Here is a 15452-nt window from a genome sequence, read left to right as displayed (position 1 = left end):
AACGGAAATTAATAGAATTGAATCAAGTAATCTTGTTTGAAAGTTTTAAATAAAGGAATGAAAATAAATAGAATGTAAGAAACCTTGTTTGAGAGTAACATAGAAAGAAATGAATGGAATCGTTTAATCATAATATTACTATTAAACGTCTATTTTAAAATAAAAATGTTAATTTGTATAAAAAAATAAAAATGTTAATGTATTTCGAAAGTTTTAGTAAAAATTTTAATAAACCTTATTTCATTACCTCTAATTCCTTCAGTTTTGAAGCGAATGAAAATTTGAGATTTTGAGGGAATAGAAAAAAAAAAAAAAAAAAAAAAAAAAAAAAGTTTTCCTTTTTACCAATTTCATTCCTTCTCACTTAACATTCCAAATAATGGAATGAATTTTCCATTCTCTATGTTAAAACTCTCAAACAAGAGAAATGAAGAAATATTTTAAAATCATTCTTTTCATTTCTTACCATTTCATTCCTTTTCCATCTCCCAAATGAGAGCTAAATGTTATACTACAAAAAAAGTATTGTACATGAGCTATAATGAAATATTTTGCAAGCTATTTTAAAATGAAACTATATGTCCCCTCATAATGGAAGTTCGTTTGCATTCTAAATTAAAACCTTTGAGAAGTAGTTCTAAGCTTAGCTCCTGTCAAAAATTGGTACCCCTATTGAAAAGATCTACAACGATTAATTATTTTTATTATTAGATACAAATTATAAATCTCTTGTATCTCTGTTTTTATCACTTTTGTAATCGTAAGATATAACTTAATGATTTATCTAAATTCCAAATCCACGTGTTTTACCAATTAATGTCAAAGCAATCATCATTCAAAATAATTGTGGCATGATACGAAAAAAAAAAAAAAAAAGATAATTGCAGCTCACCTCAAAATCACAATTATACACTAACATGACACAATATTTAGATGACATCTTATTTCATGTTTTATATATTTAGATAGACAGAGAAAGATAAGTAACAATATTTAGATGACATCTTATCTCATGTTTTATATATCTAGATAGACAGATAGAAAGATAAATAAATTGATGAGAATAAATATAAAAATTCATCTAAATATAAGTTATTGGAGGAAACTAATAAATAGTAATCTTTTTGTTCCTTTCTTTGAGATATATGGATTTTCTTTTTGTGGTTTGAAATTGCTACTTATTTTTTGTTAGCTAACAGGCGAGCTTTACCATGGTAGTCTTGCGGCCTCTAGCCGTCCATCCCAACTCATCTTGATTTGCTTATACTTGTATATAGCCAGCCTTGTTAGCTTCACATGAAAGCTTTTTCTAAAAACTAAAAAGGCAATAATCAATCAATTCAGCCCCTTTACCATTCAATTTGGCTGTCTTATATACCATACAATAAGACCATACAGTATGATATAAGGTTTAACCCAGCTATTACTCACCTTATTTGTAAGTTACAATGGACAATATAAGGTTTGAACCGTAATGTCTCTATTGCAAATAACAGAATGTGTCAACCGGTTGAACTTGATCATGTTCTGCTTTAGTATTATTTTGCAAGCTTACAAATAAAACATCATTTTCTCATTTCCTCTTCCAAGAATTTCAACATGTTCATCTCTTCATCTTCATCTACATATTATAATGGACACAACCAAGAAAAATAAACTCTAGTGACTAAGGAGCTGTTTGGATTTGTTGTTTCCATCACTCATAACTCAAAAATGGTGGGACTTACGAAGAGAAACTCTGTTTAGATTTGCTTTCAAGTTTTGTTTCCATCAGTCAATTCTCTGATTTTCGAGTGATGAATTATAGAAACTAAAAACACATTTTAGGTGTTTTCAAGATATAGAAACAGAGTTATGAATAGGGGTGTCCACGGGTTAGGTCGGCTCAGGTTTAGGCCCAACCCAGAACCGACCCGACTCTGTTGAGTTGAAGGACGGTGGACCCGGCCCTGATCACGAAAAACTACGAGTCGATCGAATCGGGCTTGGGCGGATGACAGTTTTTTCCCAACTCAACCGAAAGACAGAAAACAAAGATGAAACTTGGCACAAATTTCACAAATCTTAACAACAAATCTACAAACCCAAATATCAGTAACCACAAATCCGGAGATCCCAGATAGAAATAGAGAGAAAAGACAAAAAACAAAGACGAAATTTGGTACAAATTTCACAAATCTCAAGAACAAATCTACAAACCCAAATATCAGTAACCACAAATCTGGAGAACCCAGACAGAAATCGAGAGAAATAATAGCAGATCTGAACTTGTATGAGACGAAAACAAAGAAATAAAGAGTGTAACTTGCAGATCAGCGATGGTACGATGAAGGAGATTTGTAGCTCAGCGATGGTTGAGGTTCAAAGATCTAAAGATTCAGACCGGCGATGGTGTTGGCTAGCGATAGTTTTGGCTGTTGAGCATGAGAGAGATTGAAAGCGTGAGACTCTGAGGTGAGACTAAGAGAGCGAGTGGACAGAGAAACTAACGGTGGGTGAGCAAGTGATTGTCTGAACTGGAGTGGAGACTAGAGAAAATAAATCAACTAACACGGTTGGGTCGAGTGGATCGAGTTTTGGAAGGAAAGATCCACCATCCGACCTGCCAGAATCGGTTTGGCCAAGGACTCGCTGTTGACTGCCAGGTAGCTAGGTCGGGCAGTTGCCAATTTCGGTCCGGTCGGTTTAGTCGGGTGGGTTGGGTTTGCGGTTTTGTTAGACAGGCCTAGTTATGATGGCATTTTTGTAAATATATTCACATGGTGGCCCTCGTTTTCTATGTCTTGTCTTTTCGTTGCCAGCTCATTGACTACCAACGACTCTCTCATCCTTCAGACCATCTTTTTTCTTTTTCTTTTTTTCATCTTCCTCTTCTCTTCCCAAGCCACTCTCTTCTCTCCATACCCATCTGCCATTAACAGAGCCCATCCTTCAAACCATCTCTTTTCCTCTTTCTTTTCTGAGATCATCACGAAAAAAAATATCTCCGTTGTAAGCTCTTTTTTTTTTTTTTGTCTCTGTGGAGTAAAGAGTGCATTGCAATTTTTATGTGGGTACTGGGTATTGTGCTCAGTTACGTTCTAATATGATTTGTGTATTGTAATATGAATGTGTCCACTTACTTGCTTTCCATGGCTTTATATAGTTACCTAATGATCTCAGCTGGGCAATTAATTCCAAGCAAAAATATGCTATTCTTTATATTCTTTCATGATCTCAGCTCTGCAGTTCTTTCTTTCTTTCTTCTTCTTTTTTTTTTTTTTTTTTTTTGTTCTTCATCACAGAATATTTTTGGTCTTCGCTACACTCCATGGCGCCCAAAAAACCCAAATTTTTTCAACTCCCAAAAAACCTAGATTTAGCACCAAATAGAAACAAACAAAACCCACTAAAATTAAACTTAGAAATCTAAACATATGAAATCAAACCCACTTGAATTCAATCAAGATCAACATCAAAATCCATAATCCAAACTCAAAATTTATTATAGATTATTTGGGTGCAGATCTATTATTTTCTTCTCACCTAGGCAAAGTCTTTGGCAGAAAATTCATGAGCTAAGCAATGGAGAGATCAGAAGAGTGGCTCAGTTTCGACTAGGCTTCTCAGTGTTTGATGGGTTTCGACTGGGCTGGGGTTCTTCGAATAAGACACCTTTTCTTCGGATGTGAAGAAATGAAACTCCAAATGTACCACTTGAGAGATGATGAGGAAGAGAAAAAGTAAAAAAAATGGAGCAAATTTATTTTAGGTTAGAGGTGGATGAGAGGAGTAAAGGAGGTTGTTGGAGTTTGGCTAAGAGCATCTCCAGCAACTTATCTAAATTTTTGTATTGTTTGGACAGTGAACAGTGATGTTTAGCTTTTACTAACCTACTTTTTCGAATACAATTTCCAACAGATTCTCTATCATTTTCTCCATCTCATTTAAATATTATTCCTTCAAATACAATTTATTCTTTTTTTAACAACTACACATCTTCCAACATTTTTTTATTTAATAGCTAATTATTATAATAGAAAAAAACATTTGAAGTGTGAACAATAAACGCTACAATGTTCTCTACTTGTAGAGAAGCACTGTAGCAATTCTAATCTAAAAAATAGAGTTGGAGAAGCTGTTGGAGAGGGTTTCAGGGTGTTTTCTCTCTAAAATTGGCTTTAAAGAAGCCATTGGAGATGCTCTGAGAAGAGAGAAGAAGCACCGTTGTGAAGAGTCAGAAAGAAAGAAAGAAAGAAAGAAGAAAAAACTAGAAAAAATAGAAGGGTCTGACACTTAGCTCAGGTATGGGACCCACAAAAAGGTTGGAATATTTGAGTGATGTGAAGTGAAAACAGTTGCCAAACGGGTGGGGTTTAGAAAATTGGGGTATTTTAAGTGATGAGTGATAAATGACAAAAATTGAGTGAAAAGTGATGAAAAAAAAAAAACAAACAAACAGCCCCTAAATATTACCCACGTTGCGATCTGGATGCCAATAAAGCGCACAGGCATTAGTAAAAAGCCCTCATCCCAATGGAATTAGTAAAAAGTCCTCATCCTAATACAATATTCTAGACATAAATTTTTTTCAATTCTATATACTTGTATTTTTATAAATAAGGAATAGAATACTGTTTGAGTTTTAATTTTTTTATCATTGTTATTTCTAGGCAAAGACCATGTACGCAGTGACGACAGTGTTATTAACTCGGCCTGACCCAGCCAGTCGGACCAGTAACCTGGTGACCCAGCACATAGACTAATCTAGGTCATCAATTGAATCGGATGTGCACAAGACCTGGTTAAAAACGGTAAAACCTAGCAGGTTTTATGCAAACCATGTGACCCAACTGAGTTTGTGAATTATGCAAAATTACATTAATAGGTCCATCCCATTAACTTCTTTATTGTTTAATGTGTGATAATATGTTAATTTAAATAAAAAATGCATCGTTCTATCACTTCTCTATTGATTCGCACTACTCTACCCATCACTTTTCACAGTTTCAGTTCCCCAAACTTGCAATTATGCATCAATTTTCTACTATGAACAAATCACTTTTTAATTTCACGTAGCTAATTAGCACACAGGTATGAGTATATCAGTATGTGTTATATAGTTTATTGTTTAAACCTTATTTTCTCTTCTTTTGTTTACAATTTTTTTTGTGTTTTATTTGTTTATTGATTTAAGTTTAAATCTTTTTTCCTCTTCCTTTATTTACGTAGTATGAGATTTGCTTTTTCTTTTTCTTTTTTTTTTCTTTTTAATATGTAGAATTTAAAGGCATGTAATAAAATTTTATTTAGCAAAAACTATGTTGCAATCTTATAACATTGGTTTATTTTGCTTGTGAATTTTATAGAATTTTTAATGCTGTTACTTGTGAAACATTGATTTTGAATTATAATAGCAAGTTTAATTTAGGCATATACTTTTTTTTTGGTTAATTTACATATTATGTTATGATTTCTTAAAAGAGAGGGAGAGAGAGAATGTTCGGAGCTGGGTTTGTGTTTTGAGGTTTTTCGCGGGAGTAAGAGTTAGTAACAGGGGAAAGAAAAGAAAAGAAATAGACAGAGAATTAACACTGGTTTCACTGTTAAGTAAGTGGACAGGTGTTTTAATTTTAAAAGGGGTACCTAAGGTACCGTACATAAGATACTGTATCTAAGTTTTGCCTTATATATATATATATATATATATATATATACACATAATTTTTAAAATCTTTTTATTTGACCTTGTGATTCAACCATTAACCCACTGGTTGAACCAGTGAACCAATGACCCAATTCATAGACCAAATCAACCTCCGGTTCGGATTTAATAACTATGTGCATACAATTCTATTTAGATTCCCATCTAAGAATGACCATTTTCCATCGTCTTGTTAGCTCAAGTTACATTTAGATTTTGTTTTTCCAATTTTATAATTATAGACATAAAAGGTAATTGCCTTAGTCGTATTTTCGTAATTTTTTCAAGTAACAAAATATGCTTGTTACATTTTGAAGTTACATAATTATAGATCATTGTAAACACAAAATCCCAAGTTTGAAAAGCAAACTATTTAAATTGATACATAAATATGAATTTGTACTTATGAATAAATGAGTTTTTTGTTTTATATTTTTTATAGAAAGAATAATCCTCTACTTCAATCTCTTTGAGACATCCTTTGGTTAACAAGAATTATGTGTTTGAATGATTGATTTGAATACAAAATATTATCCACTTTCCATAGATAAAATATAAAAATAAGCATTTTAAAAAAAAAAATTCTTAACCGCTTTTATCAGAAAACAAAGTTGAACCATCTTTACATCAAAAAGTACGACAAATCTCTAGTTATTTGCTTGCTGGAAACTCCTTGTTCTTTTAATGTTCTTCATATTTGAAGACTTTTTAAGTCACACCAATAATTATCAGATATAAGTATCCCAATTTGATTGGAGGGACTTATTTTATCTTGTGAATCCAAGTAACATGTGCGAATTTTTAATCGACCAATGTAATGTCAACTTACATTACACATAGCACCATTTGGTTTATTCTTTAGTGTTATATGTAATTATTTTAGTGACACTTGTAAATTTAATATTGGTCACTAAATTCTGATGTGATAATTTGAAAATTGCTGAATTTTCCCCGCTTTGTACAGTCTAAATTAATTCAAAAATGATAATGATAACGTTTTGGGCGGACAATGGCGACTGTTATTGATGGTAGAGATTGTGGATAATGAAGTCAATAACGGCAAGACATGAACAATAAAGACAGCAAAAAATAATCTATTTAATAAAAAAATATAGTAACATCTTCTCAAAAGGCTTATTAAAGAAGTTTTATTTTTTATTCTTTTGAAAGATGTTTTAATCTATGTTTTAATCTATGAGTCCGCTTATGATAATAGTTTTTTATCATCTAATTGAGACATTAGTCAATTTTTAGATATTTTACCAATTGATTGTGCAATAGGTTAATTAATTTATAAGTTTTAGAGTACCGTGTGACTGTGCAAACCATAGGGGTAAGCATGGTAACAATTGAACCTAATGGTTTGCTTCAAATTTTTTTTTATTTTATTTTGATACATGTGTTTAAACAACAATTTTCAAATTTAAAAAGTTTTTTTTAGAAATATGTATAGGTAAAAAAGTATGTGAAAATACATATAATGTTATTTAAAAACTAAAAATTGTTATTTAAAATCATGTACCAAACACCCCCTAAATATTTGCTGGCAACTATTTTAATTTTCTTAAATTAATATTGAAGGAAGAGAGCAATGTTACCTCGTAGAATGAAACCAATATACATATCAGATATTTAGTTTAGAATCTTTAGATGTAGTAAATTACAAACCTAAGAAGAGTTAGGCCTGCTTGGTAGAGTTGTTTAACATGTCTTCAGTTTTTAAACAATGTTACACGCATTTTCACACTTTTTACCCTACGCATATTTCAAAAAAATACAAACGACATTACTAGAACAACGTTACCAAACGGCCCCTTGGTTATTGCTTCTCAAAAATTGGCCTCTAAAATTGTCAAGCACTCCATAAGGACTAAAATCAATTACTTTTCGATCCTTTCAAGTTTATCTGGGAGTAAAAGCGACCACTTTAAACTCAAATAAATCACTCGAGAGTCGTGAACTAAAATTTAGACACCAAAGGTGAACCTCGTACACCTTAGGCAAAAGAAAACTACTAAATCTGATCTATGAAATTAATCCTCTCCATCAAATTCAGGATTTAGAAAGAACGCTGCAAATTTATAAACATGAAAACCGGTAAAAATCAACAGTGCAGAAATAGAATGATTATGTTGGCCATGTTCACCTTATTTTCAATGTCTATCAATTTGGTTTGAGGCTTTATGCCACACGAAATTTAACAGCTTCTTTGCACAATGATGAAAGTGAATAAATTAGTGGCATAAGTATTGGGCTGATCAGTAAATTATAATAATTCCATGTGCTATCAGACCACTGTTTCTCATTAAAATAAATACAAAATGGAGGTTAATATACTAGAATTAGGGTAAAACTTAGGTTTCAGATGCTTCCAAATTGAAAACAACTACATTGTTAGTCATCAACACAACAAAACTGATGTTATCTTTTTCAAAAACAATTAAATTCGATAATAAATAAAGTGATTCATTGGTAAATGCAATCACATGGTTAAATTTAATAGATTTAATAGAAAACCTAAAGTGCAGTATGTAAGAATAATACATAAGTTTTACCCCTAAAATTACAGATTAAAAGATCAACCATTAGTTGTGTTTAGTGTAATCATCCCCTTCTCAGCTAGCAAACACAAAAGTATTTTACATGAGCAGAAAATAACTTTGCTTTATGTGTAAGGATAACGAATAAATAGAAGAAAAAAAACAAAGATGAAAACAACAGATTTCCAAGTCATATTTGGAGTCCCCACTTAAATGGTGCAGTAAGTAGTTTACCCATAAGATTGCCTTACATAAAAGTTATCCAATTGACACCACATTTGAGCGCACAACCAAAAATTGAAGACATTAGCTCAGCAATCTGCATGTATAATGGGTGTCCCCACAGAGTTTTGGTTTGAACTGTATTACACAAATGGAATTCTAACACATGCCTGTTTTGCTACTACAAGGGTAACACCTAACTTCTCTACCCACCAACAGCACACTTAATTGAATAAAGAACAATAATCGCACAACGCAACTCAAATAAAATCTTAGTTTATGACAAATTGCAATTACTCACTGCATCTAATCTCTGCCTATGCCAGAACAAGATCCTGGAAAAGCCAAACTAAGCCATAAAGAGGGAAATTTCTAACTACTTAAAACACTCTAAAAGATCCAAATGCTAAAGTAAATTAACAGGCTAAGCAAATATTAAAACACAAAGAACACCTATCTAGATCAAACTAAAGTAGCTGATAACAAATACCACATAAGTAAGCTATAGTCTAATAGTCTACATAACATGCTAAAATGAAATTATACTAAAATATGACAGCCATAGTAGACACCAAGCACTACTCTGAAGCAATCTATAAGTTTGTCTAAACCATACAATAGAAGAAAGTCTAATAAAAACTCTTCCAATCTTACAAAGCTTCCCCACTAGTCGTAATAGCCTTTAGTAGTTGTGAGAAAGTGCCTATGAATGCAGGAGAAACAAAACTAGAGGAGCCTGTGTGAAACTTCTAGGGCAAGGATTAAGCAACTGCATGAAAACCTCTTCATTTCTACCTCGCATAGGGAAGATACTAGTGGCTTTCAATTCTACCTCGCATAGGGATGGTAGCGACTAGTGCCACTATAGCCTCCCCTTCCATACAGCCCACCTGCTCCACCATAACTAGCGCCAGGCCCGGAGTCATAACCAGCACCATAGCCTGAACTTCCATAACTTCCATAGCCTTCACTCCCTCGACCATATCCACCTAAACCACTTCCATAACTGCCACCAAAACCGCCACCATAGGGTGCAAAGCGACTAGAATAACCAAGTGAAGATTCACTACGGTAGCCACCTAAGCTACTGGCTCCAAAACCCCCATAACCACCACCATATTCGCCACTACCACCGCCATAACCATATCCACCACCAAGCCTACTGCCAAGACTTCCTGGAGTCCTATAGGGACCTGGACCAAACCCTCCATCAAAACCTCCATAAGAATTGCCAAAACCACCAAAGCCATCATTGAAAGAACGAGACCTAGAGTTGCTACCATATGCTGGAGCAGGTGGTGGGTTTGAGGCTTTCTTTGGTTCAGCTTTCTTGATCTCCACCTACAACAAAGCAACTTAGTTAACCTAGGTTCTGCTGCATAACTAACATGATAGCCCTTTCCCGAGAAGATCTATACCTGTAACAACCTCCATCTAAAATTAGTAACAAATGACTACAACAGTTTCTTTGATTAAATATAAATTTAGAAGCAAATTACAAAAATGGTCTTTGATTAAATACCTCAAAAAAGAGGAAATTGTAAACCTTAAAATGTATGTCACAAGTATAAATGGAGAATGCAATGATGCATGCTCCATGATAAAGAGGAATTGGTTTACATGCAGATTTCTTTGTGTACACTTAAACAAGCTCACCTGGGTACCAGCCATATCAATCATATTTCCCTTTGTTAACATTTCATCTACAACTTCATCATTGTCAAAAATAACAAATCCAAAGCCTCGGGAACGATGAGTTTCATGATCACGTATAATCTGGTGTTCCACCACCTTCCCATACTTGGAAAAGAAATTCTTCAACTCATCTGAAGACAAAACGCCAAATGCATCAAACTTTGACACAAGTAGACAACAATCCCAAACAAGACAAAAAAAACAACATAACTTAAAAAGCCCTACCTTCAGTGACTGCTGATGGAATCCCACCAACAAATATCTTCTTTGTTTTAAAATCCTTTGACTGCCCTTGGCCCTTGGGAATGGTCCTCTTTATCTCAACCTGCTCCAATTTAACTTGATTAGTGAAACTCAAATTTTCTTATAAAAATTTACAAATCATATCCAATACAGGCAATTCAGACATCATGAATGGCATACAGACTGGTGCTTACATGAGTTATATTATAGTCAGTGAATTTGAAGATCCTGTTTATAGGGGAATAACAAATCTCTTTAACTCTATATAAAACGATGCATAGAATACAGGAGGAAATTTTTTTTTTAAAGAGAGAAAAGGGATGTAAGAATTTAAGTTATCCGTGTTGTGCATCAAGATATCATGAAATCTACATATTTCCATGCCACAAATGAAAATGGCTGGCAGGTTACCACCTAATACAATTAATAAATAGAGTTTAGCAGATCAGAAATATAACTAATACCAAATACCCTGCAGTGCAGGGTTTCTAAGGAATCAGGCAAGAGATAAGATGAGACTTAGAATTTTTAAATTACAAATACTTTTGAATCCACCAAATTATTTAGCATCCTATAACTTCGAACCTGGCCTCAGTTGAGCTAATGAGAAATCTAAGGGAAATTTAAGTGCAAATTTTCTGCTAATTTAAAAACCATAATATAGTATTTTCTTTTACAAAGAAACAATGATGTGTTCTATATGTTCACTAAGAGAATTAACTGCAGAGCTTAAATGGAAGAAACGAATTACAGTGACCCTATTACCTGTTTGCCATTGATGATATGGGTGTCTTCAATGACCTTGTCAACTACTGAAGGATCAGCATAAGTGACGAACCCAAAACCCCTAGGCTGATTAGTATACCGATCTCTCATTATCACTGCATCTGTTATTTCTCCATATTTCTCAAAGTAACTCCTAAAAGCCCCTAATAGTTCCAAAGACACAGCCAACACAAGGCATAAAAGAACAGAACAAATCAGCAATAGGATTACATTCACAAACAAAATTCCCAGTTCACTTAAGTGCTACCCACATCTAAGCCATGCAACACAACTGTAACTCAATTGAAGCAACTCAAATAGACTAACCAAAAGAAGCAAAACTTCTTAATCAACTAACACACAAAGCATAAATTTCCATAGCAAATCTATGATTCAGTTATATGCGCATTCAAATATTTAAGTAAACTAAAGAAATCAGCCAATTGACGCAACTTAAACCTCAACACAAGTAAAAAGGTATAAAAAAATTTATAATACAAGCATAATAAATATAAAACCAACTTTAAAACTGAAACCTTTTACAATTGAAATTGTTCCCTAAAATAAAACATATCCATTAAATACTTAAGCTTACCAAAGCTTGTCTCTTTGTGCAATCCTCCAATGAAGATCTTCCTGCGTTTCACAAAAAAACAAACGAATATCACAAAAAGTCGGAGCAACCCCACAAAAAACAGATCAAAACCCAGATACGAAATCAGAAAAAGATTCAAAATTTGGCATCCAGCTTCTATTTTTCCCACCAATTTTCTCGGAAACCAAACAGAAAATCAAGAGAGAAAAAGATACAAACCCGGGGCTGGCACCATCGCCGGAGTGTGGATTATCGGCCCTGGATTTCGAACCCATAGCAGTTTGATTCGTTGGATTTTCCTGAGAAAATTTTGTGAGGGATTTTGATTTTGATTTTGATTTTGATTTGAGATTGGGTTTTGGATTTGTGAGAGAGAAAGAAGAGATGGTTAGGGTTTTTGAAGGGAACGTGAGTGGAGAATATAAAAAGATGATTTTTATTGTGAAATGTCTATTTTACCCCTGAATTGAAGAGCATATACAAGTAGCTACGCTGTCCCACCGACTTTTATTTTACATTTTTACCCCCAAATTAAAGAGCAAAAACCAGCTTGCCGACTTCTTTTGTTTGCCGCATACTCAACCTTTTTTTAGTTTTTTTTTTCTTTTTTTCTTTCTTGAGTTATTCAGGGTTCTAGAGTAGAATACAATAAATAAATATGGGCAATTTGGTTGGAGAATTTTAGTAACATTGTTTAAGTGTTGTGAAAATATGTATGAATGAAAAAGTATTGCGAAAATATATGTTATGATATTTAAACAACAGTATCACAAAGGCCCTGTATTGACAAGTTGCTTTTTTTTTTTTTTCTATAATTCAAGAGTTTAGTGGATTTTAAATATTAGATGTCTTTATTGTAAATATCAATGTTAATAATTCAAACTCTTTGTGTCATGTTATTTTAGTTCCACTCATGTACGAAATGTAAGTTCATGTTTATTAACTATTTTCAATAATAAAAAAATGGTTTGTTAACTATTTTTTGTTTTATTTTGTTTTTCAAAAACTTGTTATTAAGAATGAAAATAAAAAAATATTTTTTTTTTTCAAAATTATAAATATGTTTGGCTAATTGGGAAAAAAAAGGTAAAAAAAAAAAAAAAAAAATTGTGAACTCATATTTGTTCACATTCTATCAAAAGCTCACATGCATCTTTCTAACTCTCACGTCTCTATTGCGTCCAAATCAATTTGCTATCAATTCGATATCACCAAGAAATAGAGACCATTTCAAGAAATAATTGGGCCTCCTCCAAACTTGAAGTGACTTGTGACCTCGAATGCTCAAGTAAACCCAATAACACATAGAAAACACCATAATTTTAAGAAATGTTTTTAGGAACTTTTTATGAAAAAAGAAAAAAAAAAAAACAGTAATATTTTTTACGGCTTTTTATATTTTCCCATGAAAGTACGTGGTGTTTAAACTTTCATAATTGTTTATTAATAATTTTCATAAAAACATCTATTAATTGGACCTTTAAAAAAAAAAATCCTGGCTCGATTCTATTACACATGAACCTTAATTCAACCAAGTCGACTTAGTTCTATCTCCTTAGGTGCCACCTAAGTTGACTTAGAACTTCGTCATACTATTGTGCCAATCAAACTATGTTGCTTTTGAACTATTAAAATCCTAGATCAGATTTGGACTTCCAAATCATTGAGCTGGTCATTGCAAATCTATGCATATTGAGCTAATTCAAGGGAAACAAAATAGTGTGGTAACTTCCACTACCATAACCAACGTTCTCCTGGAAGATACGCCAAACAAGCCTAGATGCATCGTTGGCAAGCGATGGTTGATGGAGAAATGAATGGTGGAGGAGTGAGAAGACAAGGTGTAGAGGTTGACACAATTGGGAGAGGCTAGATGATGTTGGTGATGGTGGCAGTGGTGGTGATGGTGGTTTTGTTAGTTTTTCGAATGCTAGCTTCTCAACATGTTAATAAATCTATAGTTGGAAGAGAGGTACAGACCCTAGACGTTTATGCTAAAAACACAAGGAAGTACTAGTTGATTAGTTACAAACCTTTTTGACCTTTTGCCTCCCATTAATTTGTAAATGACGCATTATTTTTAGTCTTTCTTAACATATTCATCAATATTTGCTGTAAACAACATAAAATCTTTGCTTGATCAAAGAAAGAAAAAGGAAAAATCTCTTTTCTAGCCTTGCTTGCTAATAATTCCCAAATGTTCTCAATTATGTTGGTTCCATAGACGTGAAATACTGTGAGGGTGTAAACCACATATAGATTATTTCTAAACAAACAAGGAACAATGACATAATGGCTTTGACAGTTTGGTGTTATTCATCGACACTCACTCACCAAACATTTCACAAATGGAACTGTGCCGTTTGGAAAGGTTGTTTCCTCTCTACAGATATAACCTATCAAAAGACTTTAAATTTTTTGTTAGAGAAACTATTTGCGAGAAAATTTTATTTCTTTATCTTTATAAGTAATTGATAAGAAGCTATCACATTTTTTCCTATTTGTCAAATTCGTAGTCAAACTTTATCCAAATTCAAATCATTATGATGGATTTTGGCTTAAGTTGGAGTGTTCCTAAGAATTTGTCAAAGTTTAACACTAGGCATTAATTTAAATAAACTCCTTACGGACTAGTTATATTTTGTTTAGAATAAAAAAGTTTTTTTTAATACTACTTTGTCTTTCTTTCATACTTTTTATTCAATAATTTTAGTTACATTGATTTAAAGAAAAAAACTAAAATTTATTCCTTGTTGAAGTACTATAAACTTATATGATTTAGTTGGTGTGGATTCTTTTTTTCGGACAGTACCCAAACCCAAGTAGAAACAAGAATCTTGGGCCTTATACTTATTGTTTGGTAGACTAGGCTTGGTTCACTGCAGCTATATTGGGCTAATTATGAACCAAGTTGTGCACAAAACGTGAATCCTACAACACATACATATTCATATATGCAAATATATACATCTTATAAAGTAAATGGCTGAGGAACTGTAAAGAAATTTAAAAAACAAACAAACAAACAAACAAACAAACAAGGACATTAGGGATCCTCAGAATGATAAATAATATTTCATTATTTTTTGAGTTTTAGTACACTGGGTCCTTTCTCCACTGGGATATGTTACAAGATTCAAATAAGTTCAAAATTTACAAACTTAGATAGCTCTTTGTAGGCTTTTAAGACTTGTGAAGTTTAAATTCCTTTTAATCCAAGTGTATCCTCTAGTGCCTGTCTCATAATCCCTCACAATGTTTTCCCTCTTTTCTCCTTTTTTGAATTCTAAAGAAGTTTTTCACATCATCTTTTTGCTTTAATTCTCTCTTGCCAACTGGTTTTTGCTGATGGCTTCCCCCCTTTTATAGTTTCTTCTTAGTGTTTTTGGTGTACCACTGATTTCCTTTATTTGTTGTCCTGGGTACTAAAACCAATGTTGTGTTAGCAATATTGGTGGTTGATCCCTTCCTTATTTTTCTCACTATTTTCCCTTTTTGAGGTTTCCCCCCAAAAAGTCCCCATCTGACCTTCCTCTTTTAGGGAGTCCTAAAAGCTGACTTTCAATCTTCTCTTCCCAAAACTTCTAGATGCTCATTTTCAAACCCACTTTTTTGGTTGTTTCACCTTTTGTCATTTTCTCTAAATGGGTAGATTCCTCTCTGGCAGGCTGAAAGATCTCCAACCACCTTCCTTCATGGTCCACCTTCC

The 15452-nt window shown here is 33.0% G+C and overlaps 1 protein-coding gene across 1 annotated transcript; it reads right to left on the bottom strand.

Annotated features, from left to right (window-relative positions):
• Positions 1–8903: 8903 nt before the first annotated feature.
• On the bottom strand, positions 8904–12137 carry LOC142640569 (heterogeneous nuclear ribonucleoprotein 1). Its single transcript, XM_075814730.1, has 6 exons — positions 11963–12137; positions 11744–11784; positions 11149–11312; positions 10366–10465; positions 10102–10271; positions 8904–9786 (listed from the first exon to the last, which is right to left on the bottom strand). The coding sequence occupies exons 1-6, from the start codon at positions 12016–12018 to the stop codon at positions 9274–9276; spliced, it is 1044 nt and encodes a 347-aa protein (XP_075670845.1). The 5' UTR covers positions 12019–12137; the 3' UTR covers positions 8904–9273.
• Positions 12138–15452: the final 3315 nt, after the last annotated feature.

Source organism: Castanea sativa, chromosome 6, assembly GCF_040712315.1.
Source record: "Castanea sativa cultivar Marrone di Chiusa Pesio chromosome 6, ASM4071231v1".
Lineage (NCBI taxonomy): Eukaryota > Viridiplantae > Streptophyta > Magnoliopsida > Fagales > Fagaceae > Castanea > Castanea sativa.
Note: the sequence above shows the minus strand (reverse complement) of the source record. Positions and strands in the feature narration are given on the sequence as shown.

What these genes read in the sequence shown, in the direction of transcription:
- LOC142640569 (XM_075814730.1), bottom strand. Translation starts at nt 12,018, where the DNA reads ATGGGTTCGAAATCCAGGGCCGATAATCCACACTCCGGCGATGGTGCC. An exon ending in GCACAAAGAGACAAGCTTTG is followed by an intron (nt 11,313 to 11,743) that starts GTAAGCTTAAGT and finishes TGGAACTATTAG; the next exon opens with GGGCTTTTAGGAGTTACTTT. An exon ending in ATATCATCAATGGCAAACAG is followed by an intron (nt 10,466 to 11,148) that starts GTAATAGGGTCA and finishes AAATTGGAGCAG; the next exon opens with GTTGAGATAAAGAGGACCAT.